The 21,604-nt window shown below is 42.8% G+C and overlaps 1 protein-coding gene across 1 annotated transcript in view; it reads right to left on the reverse strand.

Moving 5' to 3' along the window:
- Positions 1-1,453: 1,453 nt before the first annotated feature.
- The window catches only part of LOC109894879 (voltage-dependent calcium channel gamma-4 subunit), a 32,408-nt gene continuing 12,257 nt past the window's right edge, over positions 1,454-21,604 (reverse strand). The window contains exons 2-4 of the mRNA XM_020488571.2: positions 5,031-5,114; positions 4,080-4,220; positions 1,454-3,889 (exon numbers count right to left, since the gene is read on the reverse strand). Of these exons, the coding sequence (XP_020344160.2) occupies positions 3,348-3,889; positions 4,080-4,220; positions 5,031-5,114 (767 nt within the window). The 3' untranslated portion in view covers positions 1,454-3,347. The remainder of the gene's footprint in view (positions 3,890-4,079; positions 4,221-5,030; positions 5,115-21,604) is intronic.

Raw genomic sequence — 21,604 nt, forward strand, 5'->3', positions numbered from 1 at the left:
TCAATCAGCCTGACTAACCGGTGTCTGTATGTAGCCTCGCTACTTTTATAGCCTCGCTACTGTATATAGCCTGTCTTTTTACTGTTGTTTTATTTCTTTATCTACCTATTGTTCACCTAATACCTTTTTTTGCAATATTGGTTAGAGCCTGTATGTAAGCATTTCACTGTAAGGTCTACTACACCTGTTGTATTCAGCGCACGTGACAAATAAACTTTGATTTGATTAGAATCTAACACAAGGATCCAATGACGGGTGAACAATCCCAGGAATGAGTCAGGTGAACTCTAAATGAACTCCGGTGATGTAATAGGCGTATTACCCAATTCCCTTCTAAAGTCTCCAGTTGGGGGGGAGAGAGGAGAGATATTGGAGTCTGTTAGTAGACTCATGCTTGAAGTGACTTGATGTTGATTCCCTTCATTCGCACCCTGTGGATATCATAATGTCTTACTGCCTTCCTCGCTGCCACAGGATGGAGCATTACAGGCCTATCAAGCCTGCCTCATTAGCTCAATGTGAGGGGGAACTGAACACCATGAACAATGTGGCGTAAAGGAAGTTGACTCTGAATAGGGGCCTTTTTAAGCCTGGTTCACACTGCAAGCCTTAATGATCAAATCCATTTTGGAATATTGACTGTCCAAACAGCAAGTTACCAAATCAGATTTGTGTGTGTTCAGACAGAAGTAATTTGCTGACATGGCTACGCTAGTTGTCATAGTAACAATGGGTGTGTGTGTGCAGTGGTGTAGGCTGATTGGCGGTGGTGCTCCTACTGCCGATCACTCAGAAGTAATGTAGCAAGTTAAAGTGACAGCCATGGATGTTTCCCAGTCGCTTTGAATGTTCAAAATCATAGTGTGAGAACATGATCCAACTTTCAAAACGAGTCCTTTTTAGTTAACCACAGCAGTCAACTAGCTAGCGGTTTAGCTGTCTAGCGCATTCACTCATTTGTTTGTAAACAATTAACTAGCTAGTTGGCTACATGTTCTTGTCAAACTGTCAACAGAGTAGCTAGCAAGAAGCAAGATATTCCAAATAACAGTCTAAAACCCACTTGAGGGCAAATAAATCAGATTTGACCATTCAGACACAAGTCGCATGGCCAGGAATCAGATTTCTATCTGACTTCAAACCCCCTACAGAGGTGGTTAAAAATGTGGCCTGAACTATCCAATTCCATGTGCTTTTGGGCTGTTCGGGTCTTTAGTTTTCCAACACGTAAGGGAATTACATTTTCTCAAGATGCTGATCCAAGGTAAGTTTAGCATTTTATCCCCTCATGTTTAAGGTTAAGATTTTGGTACGCTGACGCTAGATCTGTGCCTATGGGCAACATCTACATGGGAACTTGCCATACACACAGTCCTCCACAGAAGTACATGATTAATAGGTAGACTCATAAACAACAAGACATAGCCTACAGTGTGATCTCATCTCTATTCGTGGACACTGATGACAGTCTTTATGGCATTAGATAAGATATAACACAAATGCTTTTATGTAATATACCTAATAGGTAATACTTCATAATGGTGTAAATTAGTTAATACCAACACAGCGTCCCAGAGCAAAATCAAAAATAAACTAAACACTCAATAAAGACAATGTACGTTTGATTGAAATAAATCTACTATTTACATTGATTGGAATGTTATTCATGAAAATGAGTTCAGTATTTCCATACATCCCTGTACTTATTTTCAATCTACAAAGGGTTAGTATTTGGATATTTACTAATAGTAAGAGTATGGCAGTGGGTCAGATAATAGTACAAACATACAGGTACACCAGTTCCCTCCAATACAAAGACCACAGAGGATAGATAGATGAGTATCACATAACAGTTGGAGAGAAGGATTAGAGTTACAAAATTCCAGTAAGTTTACCAAAATTCCCCGGTTTTAGAAGAACATTTGCTATCTAGGACCGAAAAGGGTTCTTCAGCTGTCCCCATATGGGAACCCTTTGAATAACCCTTTTTAGTTCCAGGTAGAACCTTTTGGGGTTTAATGTATACTGAACAAAAATATAAAACGGAACAATTTCAACGATTTTACTGAGTTACAGTTCATATAAGGAAATCAGCTAATTGAAATAACTTCACTAGACCCTAATCTATGGATTTTACATGACTGGGGCACAGGCATGGATTGTCCTGGGAGGGAATAGGCCCAACCACTGGGTAGCCAGACCCAGCCAATTACAATGAGTTTTTCCCCACAAAAGGGCTTTATTACAGACAGAAATACTCCTCAATTTCATCAGCTGTCCAGATGGCTGGTCTCACACGAATCTGCAGGTGAAGAAGCCGGATGTGGAGGTCATGGGCTGACATGGTTAGATGTGGTCTGCAGTTGTGAGGCCAGTTGGACGTACTGCCAAATTCTCTAAAACGTTGGAGGCGGCTTATGGTAGAGAAATTAACATTAAATGATCTGGAAACAGCTCTGGGGGGACATTCCTGCAGTCAGCATGCCAATTGCACACTTCCTCAAAACTTGAGACATTTGTGGCATTGTGTTGTTTGACAAAACTGCACATTTTAGAGTGGCCTTTTATTGTGTCCAGCACAAGGTGCACCTGTGTAATGATCATGCTGTTTAATCAGCTTCTTGATATGCCACATCTGTCAGGTGGATGGATTATCTTGGCAAAGGAGAAATGTTCACTAACAGGGACGTAAACAAATTTGTGCACAACCTTTTAGAGAAATAAGCTTTTTGTGCGCATGGAACATTTCTGGGATCTTTTATGTTCATATTTTTTATTCAATATAGAACCCTTTCCAGTTCTACCCGAGTTCTACCCGGAACCAAAAAAGGGTTCTGCTACAGCCAAAACAACTATTTTGGAACCCTTTGTCTAAGTGTAATCAGAATATTTAAAGTGTATTGAAAGTGTATAGCACCAGTTACAATGGCAAAACCCCTCAAGTGAGTTTTATCACTTGACAACATCAAAACAACAAGATATGAATACCATTTGTTGAGGGGTATGCAAAACACTATCATGTATCACAAAAGCATTGCTACTAAAGGTCTGTAGGTCTTTCTGTAGTCTTTTGTAAATGGACTTATATTAGCTTTACCAAAGGTTTTCGTAATAAACCTTAGGTAAGGTCCCATTTCTCCTCCACATCCAAACGAATACAGACAGCAATTTGTTATACCAAAGAAAAGAGCACACTCCATCATATGAACTATGACCTTTCAATATGGAAGATGGTCTGGGTTTTGTAGCGGCATCAATGATCCTGGGTCTTGTGCTGTCCAGCTGTTTCCTTTACAGTTTTGTGAAGTCTCCTGTATCCTTCCAAGTTCAGAGATGCGTTCCAACTCTCACACGGGAGTCGTTCTCCTGTTCACACCCTCCTTCAGATCTTTCTGGAAGCAGTTGTGGACCTGCAGGAAGCTTGAGTCACGCTCTGGACTACAGTACCCAGCTACCCCACTTTTCATAGTGTCCCTGCTGAGGGCGTACATGGAGATCCCACCCATGGGCATCCCAAAGCTTGCTCCACTTCCTACGCCTGCTCCTCCTCCTCCTCCCATCTTCACCCCGACAGGTGAGGTCTCTCGGGACGGGTCGGTGGAGCGGGAACTGGAGCGTCGCCGGCGGTAACGGTAACTAGGGATACGGGAGTAGGGCGAGGTGGTTTTGATGAACTCCCGCCTCGCCCGGCACCGCGTCTCCTTGTTCTTCTCGATGTAGATGTTGACAGCGAGAACGCCGACGGACTCGGCCACAATGAAGGACAGAGCTCCGAAGTAGAAAGACCAGCCGTATCCATAGCTGCCCTTATTGTTCTCGTCCTTCTTGTCGCTAGGGTCACCGGCATTACTGGAGATGTAGACGATGATGCCGATGATGTTGCTTAGACCTGAGGAGATACATAGAGAGGTAGAAATGAGAGGTGCTTGGAGGGCCTTGCCCATAGAGTAGCTTAGTGTTTTCAAAAGTACATACAGTATATGTAAAATTAGTGGGTAATGTCTACTCCAAGGCAATGCTAAATATGCAGGGAATCGCCACCATTGCAATATTATTAATAGCTGTGTGACGTCACCTACCTGCAGCCACAAACAGGATGCCGGCGCTGAGCAGGATGTTGTTCCTACTGCTGTAGATCCTCCCAGCCCCGACACACAGTCCTCCCAGCAACAACAAGATGTTGCTCAGGATGGGGAAGAGGCTGGAGGCCCGCACTATACCTGTATAGTACACAGCAGTTAGGATGGTTAGCATGTTTGCAACGTTAGCAAGACTACAACATTAGTATGTTTAGGATGATTAGCATGTTTCAGCATTAGCACGTTCAGCATCGTCACAACTCTGTACATTTTCTGCTGTTATTGCATTATGGATGTACAGAGAAGTGCGCTAGTACTTAACATTGTTGTTAACGCACCAGTTTGGCTGCTATTACATTACATGCATGTAGCCAAATGTAAAGGACAAGACATTTTTGGCATCATCACTAACACACAGTTGAAACTATGACACAAGCCATTTTTTCTTAGTTCTTAGCATTGTTTTAGAAATATATATTTTTAAGGTTGTTGCCAATACACAGCAGGCCATGTGCTAGCAGCGGTTAGCACACCCTAAATTTCTATTTATTTTTGATACTTACGTACAGTATATTTAAAACCAAATGCTTTTAGACTTACTCAAGTAGTATTTTAACTGGGTGACTTTTACTTGAGTCATTTTCTAGTTATGTAACTTTACTTTTCCTCAAGTATGGAAATTGGGTACTTTTTTCCACCACTGATGGCTCTATATAAACCCAGCACTTATGCCATCGGTCTCTCTCTCCATAGCTCCAATTACTGTCATGACATCATGCTGTTATGGACCAGGGACAAGGGAGTATTGACAGATAAAGCACACCTTGTCCACCGACTACCATTGAGTATCTATGGGCAACTATTGAGTATCTACGGGCATTGTGTGCTTTTACACACAATGATAAAGGAGGAAAAGACATCTGGATGTGGTGGCGGGAGACAAGCACTTACGTAAGATGTATTCCGAGCTGTCTGTGTCATAGTTGTTATCTTCTGGGAAGTGATTGATCCGAAGACAGCTTCCTTTGTTGATCCCTGTGGAGTCCAAAGAACCACAGAAAGTCTTGTTAGAAAAGAGTGCACACTTCACAGAGAAGGGTCGAGACGTTGATTCCAGCTCATGCAGGTTAGTGGACATTTTTATACAGTACCAGTCAAAAGCTTGGACACACCTACTCGTTAAAAGGGTTTTTCTTTATTTTTACTATAATAGTGTAGACATTAAAACAATGAAATAACACATATGGAATCATGTAGTAACCAAAAAAGTGCTAAACAAATCCAAATATATTTGAGATTCTTCAACGTAGCCACACTTTGCATTCTCTCAACCAGCTTCATGAGGTAGTCACCTGGAATGCATTGCATTTAACAGGTGTGCCTTGTTAAAAATAATTTATTTCCTTCTTAATGCGTTTGAGCCAATCAGTTGTGTTGTGACAAGATAGGGGTGGTCTACAGAAGATAGCCCTATTTGGTAAAAGACCAAGTCCATATTACGGCAATAACAGCTCAAATAAGCAAAGAGAAATGACAGTCCATCATTACTTTAAGACATGAAGGTCAGTCAATGCAGAACATTTCAAGAACTTTAAAAGTTTCTTCAAGTGCAGTTGCAAAGAACATCAAACGCTATGATGAAACTGGCTCATGAGGACCTCCACAGGAAATTAAGACCAAAAGTTACCTCTGATGCAGAGGATAAGTTCATTAGAGTACCAGCCCCAGAAATTGCAGCCCAAATAAATGCTTCAGAGTTCAAGTAACTGACATCTCAACATCAACTGTTCATAGGAGACTGCGTGAATCAGGCCTTCATGGTCAAATTGCTGCCTAGAAACCCCTACAAAAGGACACCAATAAGGAGGAGAGACTTGCTTGGGCCAAGAAACCAGAGCAATGGACATTAGACAGGTGGAAATCTGTCATTTGGTCTGATGAGTCCAAATGTGAGATTTTTGGTTCCAACCACCCATGTCTTTGTGAGACGTAGCGTAGATGAACAGATGATCTCCGCATGTATGGTTCCCACCGTGAAGCATGGAGGAAGAGGTGTGATGGTGCTTTGCTGGTGACACTGTCAGAGATTAATTCAGAATTCAAGGCACACTTAACCAGCATCGTTACCACAGCGATACGCCATCCCATCTGGTCTGCGCTTAATGGGACTATCATTTGTTTTTCAACAGAACAATTACCCAAAACACACCTCCAGGCTGTGTAAAGGGCTATTTGACCAAGAAGGAGAGTGATAAGTGCTGCATCAGATGACCTGGCCTCCACAATCACCTGACCTCAACCAAATTGAGATGGTTTGGGATGCAGAGTGAAGGAAAGGCAGCCAACAAGTGCTCTGTATATGTGAGAACTGCTTCAAGATTGTTGGAAAAGCATTCCAGGTGAAGCTGGTTGAGAGAATGTCAAGAGTGTGCAGTGCTGTTATCAAGGCAAAGGGTGGCTACTTTAAAGAATATAAAATATATTTTGATTTGTTTAACACTTTTTTGGTTACAACATGATTACATGTGTTGTTTCATGTCTTCACTATAATTCTACAATGTAGAAAATAGTAAAAATTAAGAAACCCTTGAATGAGTTGGTGTCTCCAAACTTTTGACTGTGTGTGTGTGTGTGTGTGTGTGTGTGTGTGTGTGTGTGTGTGTGTGTGTGTGTGTGTGTGTGTGTGTGTGTGTGTGTGTGTGTGTGTGTGTGTGTGTATGTTAAACAATCTGCATCAATGCTCAGTTTGAGTTAACAGTCACATGTACAGAGTTGCAGGTGCGATTGCAGGGCACAGTGAAAATCTTAGGCTTCGAGCTCCAACACGCAGGGGAGCAACAGGAGAAAGAATGTCCATTGGGGGAGTAGCAGGTAAGGTAAGTGAGAGTTGAGACAACACTACGCAACACTATACTAATCCAATGGTTGTACATGAACAATGTCTGCTCATTAGAAACATATACACTGCTCAAAAAATAAAGGGAACACTTAAACAACACAATGTAACTCCAAGTCAATCACACTTCTGTGAAATCAAACTGTCCACTTAGGAAGCAACACTGATTGACAATAAATTCCACATGCTGTTGTGCAAATGGAATAGACAACAGGTGGAAATTATAGGCAATTAGCAAGACACCCCCAATAAAGGAGTGGTTCTGCAGGTGGTGACCACAGACCACTTCAGTTCCTATGCTTCCTGGCTGATGTTTTGGTCACTTATGAATGCTGGCGGTGCTTTCACTCTAGTGGTAGCATGAGACGGAGTCTACAACCCACACAAGTGGCTCAGGTAGTGCAGCTCATCCAGGATGGCACATCAATGCGAGCTGTGGCAAGAAGGTTTGCTGTGTCTGTCAGCGCAGTGTCCAGAGCATGGAGGCGCTACCAGGAGACAGGCCAGTACATCAGGAGACGTGGAGGAGGCCGTAGGAGGGCAACAACCCAGCAGCAGGACCGCTACCTCCACCTTTGTGCAAATAGGAGCAGGAGGAGCACTGCCAGAGCCCTGCAAAATGACCTCCAGCAGGCCACAGATGTGCATGTGTCTGCTCAAACAGTCAGAAACAGACTCCATGAGGGTGGTATGAGGGCCCGATGTCCACAGGTGGGGGTTGTGCTTACAGCCCAACACCGTGCAGGACGTTTGGCATTTGCCAGAGAACACCAAGATTGGCAAATTCACCACTGGCGCCCTGTGCTCTTCACAGATGAAAGCAGGTTCACACTGAGCACATGTGACAGACGTGAGTCTGGAGACGCCATGGAGAACGTTCTGCTGCCTGCAACATCCTCCAGCATGACCGGTTTGGCGGTGGGTCAGTCATGGTGTGGGGTGGAATTTCTTTGGGGGGGCCGCACAGCCCTCCATGTGCTCGCCAGAGGTAGCCTGACTGCCATTAGGTACCGAGATGAGATCCTCAGACCTCTTGTGAGACCATATGCTGGTGCGGTTGGCCCTGGGTACTCCTAATGCAATACAATGCTAGACCTCATGTGGCTGGACTTTGTCAGGTCTGGGAGGAGATCCCTCAGGAGACCATCTGCCACCTCATCAGGAGCATGCCCAGGCGTTGTAGGGAGGTCATACAGGCACGTGGAGGCCACACACACTACTGAGCCTCATTTTGACTTGTTTTAAGGACATTACATCAAAGTTGGATCAGCCTGTAGTGTGGTTTTCCACTTCAATTTTGAGTGTGACTCCAAATCCAGACCTCCATTGGTTGATAAATTTGATTTCCATTGATCATTTTTGTGTGATTTTGTTGTCAGCACATTCAACTATGTAAAGAAAAAAGCATTTAATAAGAATATTTCATTCATTCAGATCTAGGATGTGTTATTTTAGTGTTCCCTTTATTTTTTTGAGCAGTGTATTATATCTCATGCCATGTCACAGTGGAAGTGAAACTAAAATGGCTCCCAATACACAATGCACTTCTGTGTTGAGCTGTAAATCTTAAGAGATTGCAGTCATACATTGGGGTTTCTTAATTGTCATAATTAAAAATAACAATACAAATGTATTGCCAAAGAAGACATGCCTATTATAATGCAGACTATTTTGTTACCCCACTGATTTTCATACAAAACAAACAATTTAACCTGTGAATTATTAATTTATATCAAATGATTGTCAAATCTGCAAGGGACATTTTCTATCACTGCCAGGAAATGATGTATTCTAGTGGTTAGGGTGTACCACAGTTAGACAGTTCATTTTCAATATACACCTCCCACCACTAGGGGCAGCAGCGGCAGACCAGATGATTTTTAAGTGCCAACAGGGTTAAGAAAGAGTAATTGCTTACAGGCAGGGGTTGGAACCAAAACATTTTTTCCAACCATTTCGTTCTGAACAGAACCATATTTTTTTCCCCTTTCCGTTCCACTGTTCCACCCTGTAAAATAAAGTTCTGAACCGGTTCTAACCCCACACAAGTGATGGTTTATATTGTTCCTTTCTGTTTCCTTTTTAAACCTCTGATTTGTTTACATTTAGCTCAACATTAAATTAATTCACCAATCTGTGAGGATAAAGCAGCTTGCTATGGAGTGTGATGGACAGACAACTGTAGGGCTTGAGATGACAACTGAAATTTTGCGTATTGGGAAAGAGCGAGAGAGGTTGGAGGAGGCTTGGCTTGAAGAGCTTATTGACATGCATTATCTGAATTAGGCCCACAGAATTATACATTCAGAGGAGCGGCTTCTATGGAGGAACTTTGAATGTCTTTGAACTTCAGAGAGTTGGCTAAACGTTCAACCCGAGCTAGCTAAGAAGCTGTGTGTGCAGAGCGGCACCAGAATTAAAAACACAACTTATCTTTTTGAATGTTAATAAATCCAATGTGAAACGTGATAACATTAGTATCCTTAACTAGCATTGAAAAAGTTAATTCTAATTAAATAAATAACTTTACCCTAATTTCTGAATCCCGCTTGTAACGTCAGTAGGCTACAGTAGTTTAGGAAGGGGAGGGGCAGGTAGCCTACACAAGCACACACACATTGGCAGAAATGTTCAGATGGCACGTAGACACCTGAGTGACAGAGTAAGGGCTTTGTTGCATTTTTTTGTGGGACTGCAAAAAAATGCCCGGAACTTAAAACTGTGTTACATGCGCCAAATACAACAGGTGTAGACCTTACTGTGAAATGCTTAATTACAAGCCCTTAACTCTATTTTCTTAAAATTGCATTGTTGGTTAAGTAATTAAGTAAATATTTACTACATAAACTAAAGTTGAAAAAAAGTTGAAAAATAACTCAATAAAATAAGAATAATGAGGCTATATACAAGGGATACCGGTACCGAGTCAACGTGCAGGGGTACCGGTTAGTCAATGTCATTTTTTACATGTAGGTAGGAGTAAAGTGATTATGCATAGATAATAAACATCGAGTAGTATTGGGGATTTTCCAGTACCTATACTGTTTTCTTCAAATATTTCTACGACAGTGGCAGCAGTGTGAAAACAAAAGAGGGGGGTGTCAATGCAAAGATTTCAGGTGGCCATTTGATTAATTGTTCAGCATTCTTATAGCTTGGGCGTAGAAGCTGTAAAAGAACGTTCTTAACTGGTTCCCAAGCTTTAAAAAGAACGGTTCTGTTCCCAGAAGAGTATAGATCACTTTCGTTTTCGGTTCTGATTCTGTTACTACAAATGTTTTATTTTCTGTTCTGTTCCCTGAACTGGTTCCAACTCTTGCTTACAGGTACAGTTGAAGTCAGAAGTTGACATACATTTAGGTTGGAGTCATTAAAACTAGTTTTTCAACCACTCCACAAATGTCTTGTTAACAAACTATAGTTTTGGCAAGTCAGTTAGGACATCTACTTTGTGCATGACAAGTCATTTTTCCAACAATTGTTTACAGACAGATTATTTCACTGTATCACAACTCCAGTGGGTCAGAAGTTTAAATACAATAAGTTGACTGTGCCTTTAAACAGCTTGGAAAATTACGGAGAATTATCTCATGGTTTTAGAAGCTTCTGATAACCTAATTGACATCATTTGAGTCAATTGGAGGTGTACCTGTGGATGTATTTCAAGGCCTACCTTCAAACTCAATTCCTCTTTGCTTGACATCATGGGAAAATCTAAAGAAATCAGACCTCAGAAAAAAATTGTAGACCTCCACAAGTCTGGTTCATCCTTGGGAGCAATTTCCAAATGCCTGACGTTACCACGTTCACCGGTACAAACAATAGTACGCAAGTATAAACACGATGGGACCACGCAGCTGTCATACCGCTCAGGAAGGAGACGCGTTCCGTCTCCTAGAGATGAACATACTTTGGGGTGAAAAGTGCAAATCAATCCCAGAACAACATCAAAGGACCTTGTGAAGATGCTGGAGGAAACAGGTACAAAAGTATCTATATCCACAGTAAAACGAGTCCTATATCGACATAACCTGAAAGGCCACTCAACAAGGAAGAAGCCACTGCTCGAAAACCGCCATAAAAAAGCCAGACTACGATTTGAAACTGCACATGGGGACAAAGATCGTACTTCTTGGAGAAATTTCCTCTGGTCTGATGATACAAAAATAGAACTGTTTGGCCATAATGACCATCGTTATGTTTGGAGGAAAAAGGGGGATGCTTCCAAGCCGAAGAACACCATCCCAACCGTGAAGCACCAGGGTGGCAGCATCATGTTTTGGTGGGGCTTTGCTGCAGGAGGGACTGGTGCACTTCCCAAAATAGATGGCATCATGAGGACAGAAAATTATATGGATATATTGAAGCAACATCTCAAGACATCAGTCAGGAAGTTCAAGCTTGGTAGCAAATGGGTCTTCCAAATGGACAATAACCCCAAGCATTGTTCCAAAGTTGTGTCAAAATGGCTTAAGGACAACAAAGTCAAGGTATTGGAGTGGCCATCCAGAAAGCCCTGACCTCAATCTTATAAAACATTTGTGGGCAGAACTGAAAAAGCGTGTGAGTGCAAGGATGCCTAAAAACCTCACTCAGTTACACCAGCTCTGTTTTTTTATTTCACCTTTATTTAACCAGGTATGCTATTTGAGAACAAGTTCTCATTTACAACTGCGATCTGGCCAAGATAAAGAAAAGCAGTGCGACACAAAACAACTGAGTTACACGTGGGATAAACAAGCGTACAGTCAATAACAATAGAAAAAAAGAGTCTATATACAGTGTGTGCAAATGGCGTAAGGAGGTAAGGCAATAAAGACCATAGTAGCAAAGGAATGACAATTTAGCAAATTAACACGAGTGATAGATGAGCAGATGATGATGTGCAAGTAGAAATACTGATGTGCAAGAGAGCAGAAAAGTAAATAAAAACAATATTGGGATGAGGTAGGAAGATTGGGTGGGCTATTTACAGATGGGCTATGTACAGCTGAAGTGATCGGTTAGCTGCTCAGATAGCTTATGTTTAAAGTTAGTGAGGGAAATACAAGTCTCCAGTTTCAGCGATTTTTGTAATTCGTTCCAGTCACTGGCAGCAGAGAACTGGAAGGAAAGGTGGCCAAATTAGGTGTTGGCTTTGGGGATGACCAGTGAAATACACCTGTTGGAGCGTGTGCAACGGGTGGGTGTTGTTATCGTGACCAGTGAGCTGAGATAAGGCGGAGCTTTACCTAGCATAGACTTATAGATGACCTGGAGCCAGTGGCGATGAATATGTAGCGAGGGCCAGCCGACTAGAGCATACAGGTTGCAGTGGTGGGTGGTATAAGGGGCTTTGGTAACAAAACGGATGGCGCTGTGATAGACTGCATCCAGTTTGCTGAGTAGAGTATTGGAAGCTATTTTGTAGATGACATCACCAAAGTCGAGGATCGGTAGATAGTCAGTTTTACTAGGGTAAGTTTGGCAGTGTGAGTGGAGGCTTGTTGCGAAATAGAAAGCCGATTCTAGATTTGATTTTGGATTGGAGATGTTTAATATGAGTCTGGAAGGAGAGTTTACAGTCTAGCCAGACACCTAGGTATTTGTAGTTGTCCACATATTCTAGGTCTGAACCGTCCAGAGTAGAGATGATAGTCAGGAGGGCGGGTGCGGGCATTGAACGGTTGAAAAGCATGCATTTGGTTTTACTAGTGTTTAAGAGCAGTTAGAGGCCAGGGAAGGAGTGTTGAATGGCATTGAAGCTCGTTTGGAGGTTAGTTAACACAGTGTCCAGAGAAGGGCCAGATGTATACAGAATAGTGTCGTCTGTGTAGAGGTGGTCAGGGAATCACCTGCAGCAAGAGCGACATCGTTGATATATACAGAGAAAAGAGTCAGCTCCTGTCAGGAGGAATGGGCCAAAATTCACCCAACTTATTGTGGGAAGCTTGTGGAAGGCTACCCGAAACGTTTGACCCAAGTTAAACAATTTAAAAGCAATGCTACCAAATACTAATTGTGTATGTAAACTTCTGACCCACTGGGAATGTGATGAAAGAAATAAAAGCTGATTACAATTATTCTGACATTTCACATTCTTAAAATAAAGTGGTGATCCTAACTGACCTAAGACAGGGAATTTTTACTAGGATTAAATGTCAGGAATTGTGAAAAACTGAGTTTAAATGTATTTGGCTAAGGTGTTTGTGAACTTCCGACTTCAACTGTAGGTGCAAGTGATTGACAGGCAATGGTGGAGTGAGAGGTAAATTGAGTAGCCTCCCATCCCGGAAGGGTTTTCCTGTGTTTGTTTGGACACTTTTAATTTGATATGCCCGTTTGTAAAAAAATTTAGATTGCCATTTAGGTCACTATCGGTGAACATTGAAAAACTGCTTGGGCTGGCAGATCAAGCTTAACCTGAACCCTGGCGCGTACACAGTCTGCCATAAAGACACATGCATTGCTTAACCGACTTTCATGTGAAATGCACACATTTATATCAGATTATGAATGATTTAGGTAAACTTAGGTCCCCTAGACGTAGCAAGCTTAGTTTCACCTCCATATTTGAAACCAACCGGACAGGAAAGTCAGTCTGCACACCCACAAAAGAGTTCTGATGTTCTTCAGCCCCAAGGCACCTTCCATTGAAAGAGTTTGACTCTTGGTTAAGAAAATGTTCTCTGCACTTTTAAGGGAATAAAACATGGCGGTGACATGAATATTGAAACGTTTCTCAATTTTCCACTGAAACTGCTGCCTCAACCAGAGGTTGGGAAGTCAAGTGTGTGAATGAACAGAGACTTACTTCACGCTTGGACTTAATTCACTCTAAAACAGATAATCATTTATGAGACAAGATAGTAATGTAAACATGCCTTTTAAGTGGTTTATTTGTCTGTGTGTGGTGATTCTATTTTTCTATGACTGGTATCTCTAAGGCAGATTTGTATTCTTCCCCTCTAATCAGGAACTGATTCAGGACACCAGGTGAGTGGAATCTATGGGCAATCAGTGCATTTAATAGCTAACCGGACTATTGCATTGAACCTTTTTTACACTGCCTCATTGCAAACTCACTGTACTCTACCCACACTGACACACACAACACACTCTCCACATACACTGTTGCTACTTTGTTTATTATCTATCCTGATTGCCTCGTCACGTTTACCCCGACCTACATATTCCCATCAACTACCACTACCTAATTTGCTCCCAAGTGGCGCAGCGGTCTAAGTGCATCTCTTCTTTTTGTGTGTGTGTGTTTTTTGTTGTTGAATTTTACCCCTTTTTCTCCCCAATTTCGTGGTATCCAATTGCTGTCGTAGCTACTATCTTGTCTCATCGCTACAACTCCCGTACGGGCTCGGGAGAGACGAAGGTTGAAAGTCATGCGTCCTCCGATACACAACCCAACCAGCCGTACTGCTTCTTAACACAGGGCGCATCCAACCAGGAAGCCAGCCGCACCAATGTGTCGGAGGGTACACCGTGCACCTGGCAACCTTGGTTAGCGCGCACTGCGCCCGGCCCGCCACAGGAGTCGCTGGTGCGCGATGAGACAAGGACATCCCTACCGACCAAGCCCTCCCCAACCCGGATGACGCTAGGCCAATTGTGCGTCGCCCCACGGACCTCCCGGTCGCGGCCGGTTACGACAGAGCCTGGGCACAAACCCAGGGACTCTGATGGCACAGCTGGCGCTGCAGTACAGCGCCCTTAACCACTGCGCCACCCGGGAGGCCAAGGCAGTGCATCTCAGTGATAGAGGCGTCACTACAGACCCTGGTTCGCTTCCAGGCTGTATCACAAGTGATTGGGAGTCCCATAGGGTGGCGCACAGTTGGCTCCGCATCCTCCGGGTTATGGTTTGGCCGGGGTAGGCAGTCATTGTAAATAATAATTTATTCTTAACTGACTTGACTAGTTAAATAAAGGTTCAATAAATAAAATCAAAAATACCCCTGCACATTTATTCGGTACCAGGACTCCTTGTATACAGCATCATTATTATTATTTATAGTGTTACTATTTATATTTTTATTTGAAAATGTTCTTACTTTTTAACTCTGCATTGTTGGGAAAGGGCTCGTAAGCATTTTGCGGTACGGAGCAACTACCACCAAACAGTCTCCACTGTCACAATGGAAATCAATGAGAAAGCTACGACCAGGACACCCAACTTAGAACGCCTCGAAAATGGACCCCCTGGTCTGGGCACAACCCCCACATTGTGGACCACTGCCCCAGACACGCCCTGGGCCCAAAAGCAGCCAACACTCCAATTTGAAACGCACATAAAACAGCTGGAGTGCACCGCTCTCTAACACATTGTATAGCCCATGGGAGAACAGTGACACAGTCACCCAACAGCACTGGGAAAATAGAAAAACACCTCACAGGAACAAAACTCTGGGCTGGTTACAACCCCAACATAGGAGACTTCTACCTCCTATAGCCCCAGGACTCTAACTCACACTCACGAGGAACCAAGGCCAACAGAACACAACAAGAGCCCACCGCTCTCTATTGCTACAATGGAAGTCTATGGGAAAATCGATAACATAGACGGCTGAATTCACAGACATCCTAAGAACTTCAAAATATTTCCAAAATGGACCCCCTGGTCTGGGCACATATCTAACATGGTAAACCACTGCCCCAAACACCCCCTGGTCCTGTCTGTAGTCAGTGCTAATGTGAGTACCCCCAATAGCTGTCTGTAGTCAGCTCTGATGTGAGTACCTCCAATAGCTGTCTGTAGTCAGCTCTGATGTGAGTACCTCCAATAGCGGTCTGTAGTCAGCTCTGATGTGAGTACCTCCAATAGCGGTCTGTAGTCAGCTCTGATGCGAGTACCTCCAATAGCGGTCTGTAGTCAGCTCTGATGCGAGTACCTCCAATAGCAGTCTGTAGTCAGCTCTGATGTGAGTACCTCCAATAGCTGTCTGTAGTCAGCTCTGATGTGAGTACCCCCAATAGCTGTCTGTAGTCAGCTCTGATGTGAGTACCCCCAATAGCTGTCTGCAGTCATGGCATAGACTATTTCCCTCTGGCTCATAGTGAATGTCAGCTCAGGTGTTAATTACATTTACAAGTCAAGTATAATGCGTTTGTCGACAATCCCGGTCAAGCTGATCTCAAATAGCTGTTGTAATGACAGCCTGGCTACTGAGCATGGAGAGAGAGAGACCAAGTTACCCAGACTGCACTGGTCTCTCTGGGCCTCCCAACGCCTCTGTATTTGTCTGTCTTACTGATAATATGGGATTGAAGAGACACACACTCCTTAATGCTTGTAGTGGGTCAGAAGCCATTAATTGCAATTGAAATGACTGGTTAGGGTGTTCAACTCAGGGATGCAGACTGGTGAGGGCCCAAAAATAATACTTTTTTTTGCATGCAAAACATCTGTGTGAAGCTGTTAACATCTCTGTTAGCCCCGTCTCTCAGGACAAAAATCTGTCCCTGATATTCACTCCTATACTCAATATAACACATTTAACTTCACACCGTTTACTGTATAATACACACTGAACAAAAAATATAAATGCAACATGCAGTTACAGTTGATATGGAAATCAGTCAATTGAAATAAATAAATTAGGCCCTAATCTATGGATTTCACATGACTGGGAATACAGATATGCATCTGTTGGTCAAAGATACCTTAAAAAGGGTGGTGGATCAGAAAAAACAGCCAGTATCTGGTGTGACCACCATTTGCCTCAGAGTTGATCAGGCTGTTCATTGTGGCCGGTGGAAGATTGTCTCACTCCTCTTCAATGACTGTGCAAGGTTCCTGGATATTGGCGGAAACTGGAACACGTGGTTGTGCACGTCGATCCAGAGCATCCCAAACATGCTCAATGGGTGACATGTCTGGTGAGTATGCAGATCATGGAAGAACTAGGATACTTTCAGCTTCCAGGAATTGTGTATATATCCTTGCAACATGGGGTCGTGCATTATCATGCTGAAACATGAGGTGATGGCACGACAATGGACCTCAGGATCTTGTCACGGTATCTCTGTGCATTGCCAACAATAAAATGCAAGTGTGTTCATTGTCCATAGCTTATGCCTGCCCATTCCATAACACCACCACCACGAGGCACTCTGTTCACAACGTTGACATAAGCAAACCACTCGCTCACACCACGCCATGTGTTCTGCCATCTGCCCAGTTCAGTTGAAACCAAGATTAAATATGTGAACAGCACACTTCTCCAGCGCGCCAGTGGTCATCGGCGGTGAGTATTTGCCCACTGAAGTCGTTTACGAAGTCGAACTGCAGTCAGGCCAAGACCCTGGTGAGGAAGACGAGCACACAGATGAGCTTTGCTGAGATGGTTTCTGACAGTTTATGCAGAAATTCTGGATGTGGAGGTCCTGGGGTGGCGTGGTTACACATGGTCTGCGGTTGTGAGGCCGGATGGACGTAACAACATTGGAGGCGGCTTATGGTAGAAAAATTAACATTCAATTATCTGGCAACAGCTCTGGTGGACATTCCTGCAGTCAGCATGTCATTTGCATGCTCCCTCAACTTGAGACATCGGTGGCATTGTTGTGTGACAACACTGCACATTTTAGTGGCCTTGTATTGTCCCCAGCACAAGGTGCACCTGTGTAATGATCATGCTGTTTAATCAGCTTCTTCATATGCCCCACCTGTCGGGTGAATGGATTATCTTGGCAAAGGACAGACGCTCACTTACATAACTGTTAACAAATGTGTGCACAAATTGAGAGAAAAAAGCTTTTTGTGCGCATGGAACATTTCTGGGATCTTTTTATTTCAGCTCATGAAACAAACACGTTACATGTTGCGTTTAGATTTTTGTTCAGTATAGAATAGGCTATGCCTACTGCAGAAAATAGCTGATTTGCTCATATCCATAGGCAGGAGGAATGTAGTAAGGTCCGGAATATACAGTTGGAAGTCGGAAGTTTACATACACCTTATACATTTAAACTCAGTTTTTCACAATTCCTGACATTTAATCCTAGTACAAATTCCCTGTCTTAGAAGTAGTTAGGATGACCACTTTACTTTAAGAATGTGAAATGTCAGAATAATATTAGAGAGAATTCTTTATTTCAGCTTTTATTTCTTTCATCACATTCCCAGTGGGTCAGAAGTTTACATACACTCAATTAGTATTTGGTAGCATTGCCTTTAAATTGTTTAACTTGGTCAAACTTTTAACTTCGGGTAGCCTACCACAAGCTTGCCACAATAAGTTGGGTGAATTTTGGCCCATTCCGCCTGACAGAGCTGGTGTAACCGAGTCAGGTTTGTAGGCCTCCTTGCTCTCACACACTTTTTCAGTTCTGACCACAAATTTTCTATAGGATGAGGTCAGGGCTTTGTGATGGCAACTTCAATACCTTGAGTTTGTTGTCCTTAAGCCATTTTGCCACAACTTTGGAAGTATGCTTGGAGTCATTGTCCATTTGGAAGACCCATGGGGCGGCAGGGTAGCCTAGTGGTTAGAGCGTTGGACAAATTCATATCCCCGAGCTGACAAGGTACAAATCTGTCGTTCTGCCCCTGAACTGTTCCTAGGCCGTCATTGAAAATAAGAATTTGTTCTTAACTGACTTGCCTAGTTAAATAAAAGGTAAAATTTAAAACATTTGCAACCAAGCTTTACCTTCCTGACTGATGTCTTGAGATATTGCTTCAATATATCCACATAATTTTCTGTCGTCATGATGCCATCTACTTTGTGAAGTGTACCAGTGCCTCCTGCAGCAAAGCATCCCCACAACATGATCCTGCCACCCCCATGCTTCATGGTTGGGATGGTGTTCTTCGGCTTGCAAGCCTCCCCCTTTTTCCTCCAAACAAAACGATGGTCATTATGGCCAAACAGTTCTATATTTGTTTCATCAGACCAGAGGACATTTCTCCAAAAAAGTACGATCTTTGTCCCCATGTGCAGTTGCAAACCGTAGTCTGGCTTTTTTTAATGGCGGTTTTGGAGCAGTGGCTTCTTCCTTGCTGAGCAGCCTTTCAGGTTATGTCAATATCGGACTCGGAGCGGCAGGGTAGCCTAGTGGTTAGAGTGTTGGACTAGTAACCGGAAGGTTGCAAGTTCAAATCCCTGAGCTGACAAGGTACAAATCTGTCGTTCTGCCCCTGAACAGGCAGTTAACCCACTGTTCCTAGGCCGTCATTGAAAATAAGAATTTGTTCTTAACTGACTTGCCTAGTAAAATACATTTTACAGTGGACATAGATATTTTTGTACCCGTTTCCTCCAGCATCTTCACAAGGTTCTTTGCTGTTGTTCTGGGATTGATTTGCACTTTTCGCACCAAAGTACGTTCATCTCTAGGAGACAGAATGCGTCCCCTTTCTGAGCGGTATGACAGCTGCGTGGTCCCATGGCGTACCATTGTTTGTACAGATGAACGGATTTGCAATTTGGCAATTGCTCCCAAGGATGAACCAGACTTGTGGAGGTCTACAATTTTTTTTCTGAGGTCTTGGTTGATTACCTTTGATTTTCCCATGATGTCAAGCAAAGAGGAATTGAGTTTGAAGGTAGACCTTGAAATACATCCACAGGTACACCTCCAATTGACTCAAATTATGTCAATTAGCCTATCAGAAGCTTATAAAGCCATGACATCATTTTCTGAAATTTTCCAAGCTGTTTAAAGGCACAGTCAACTTAGTGTATGTAAACTTCTGTTCCACTGGAATTGTGATACAGTAAATTATAAGTTAAATAATCTGTCTGTAAACAATTGTTGGAAAAATGACTTGTGTCATGCACAAAGTAGATGTCCTAACCGACTTGACAATACTATAGTTTCAGTGGAACGACATTTATTGGATATTTCAAACTTTTTTAACAAATCAAAAACTGAAAAATTGGGCGTGCTAAATTATTCAGCCCCTTTACTTTCAGTGCAGCAAACTCTCTCCAGAAGTTCAGTGAGGATCTCTGAATGATTCAATGTTGACCTAAATGACTAATGATGATAAATACAATCCACCTGTGTGTAATCAAGTCTCCGTATAAATGCACCTGCACTGTGATAGTCTCAGAGGTCCTTTAAAAGCGCAGAGAGCATCATGAAGAACAAGGAACACACCAGGCAGGTCCGAGATACTGTTGTGAAGAAGTTTAAAGCCGGATTTGGATACAAAAAGATTTCCCAAGCTTTAAACATCCCAAGGAGCACTGTGCAAGTGATAATATTGAAATGGAAGGAGTATCAGACCACTGCAAATCTACCAAGACCTGGCCGTCCCTCTAAACTTTCAGCTCATACAAGGAGAAGACTGATCAGAGATGCAGCCAAGAGGCCCATGATCACTCTGGATGAACTGCAGAGATCTACAGCTGAGGTGGGAGACTCAGTCGTATATTGCACAAATCTGGCCTTTATGGAAGAGTGGCAAGAAGAAAGCCATTTCTTAAAGATATCCATAAAAAGTGTTGTTTAAAGTTTGCCACAAGCCACCTGGGAGACACACCAAACATGTGGAAGAAGGTGCTCTGGTCAGATGAAACCAAAATTGAACTTTTTGGCAACAATGCAAAATGTTATGTTTGGCTTAAAAGCAACACAGCTCATCACCCTGAACACACCATCCCCACTGTCAAACATGGTGGTGGCAGCATCATGGTTTGGGCCTGCTTTTCTTCAGCAGGGACAGGGAAGATGGTTAAAATTGATGGGAAGATGGATGGAGCCAAATACAGGACCATTTTGGAAGAAAACCTGATGGAGTCTGCAAAAGACCTGAGACTGGGACGGAGATTTGTCTTCCAACAAGACAATGATCCAAAACATAAAGCAAAATCTACAATGGAATGGTTCAAAAATAAACATATCCAGGTGTTAGAATGGCCAAGTCAAAGTCCAGACCTGAATCCAATCGAGAATCTGTGGAAAGAACTGAAAACTGTTGTTCACAAATGCTCTCCATCCAACCTCACTGAGCTCGAGCTGTTTTGCAAGGAGGAATGGGAAAAAATGTCAGTCTCTCGATGTGCAAAACTGATAGAGACATACCCCAAGCGACTTACAGCTGTAATCGCAGCAAAAGGTGGCGCTACAAAGTATTAACTTAAGGGGGCTGAATAATTTTGCACGCCCAATTCTTCAGTTTTTGATTTGTTAAAAAAGTTTGAAATATCCAATAAATGTCGTTCCACTTCATGATTGTGTCCCACTTGTTGTTGATTCTTCACAAAAAAATACAGTTTTATATCTTTATGTTTGAAGCCTGAAATGTGGCAAAAGGTCGCAAAGTTCAAGGGGGCCGAATACTTTCGCAAGGCACTGTAAGTACTGGAAAAATCGGCAATAGTAATCGCTGTTTATTATCTATGCATAATCATGTACTCCTTGATGCCCTTCTAGATATATATATACTTAAATTCACACAGGACACCGGATAAGACAGGAGAAATACTCCAGATATAACAGACTGACCCTAGTCTGTCTGCCTGTCTGTCTGACTATCCTGTCTGACTGTCCTGTCTGACTATCCTGTCTGACTGTCCTGTCTGTCTGTCTGACTATCCGGTCTGTCTGTCTGTCTGACTATCCGGTCTGTCTGTCTGTCTGACTATCCTGTCTGTCTGTCTGACTATCCTGTCTGTCTGTCTGA

The sequence above is a fragment of the Oncorhynchus kisutch genome, linkage group LG1 (assembly GCF_002021735.2).
Source record: "Oncorhynchus kisutch isolate 150728-3 linkage group LG1, Okis_V2, whole genome shotgun sequence".
Lineage (NCBI taxonomy): Eukaryota > Metazoa > Chordata > Actinopteri > Salmoniformes > Salmonidae > Oncorhynchus > Oncorhynchus kisutch.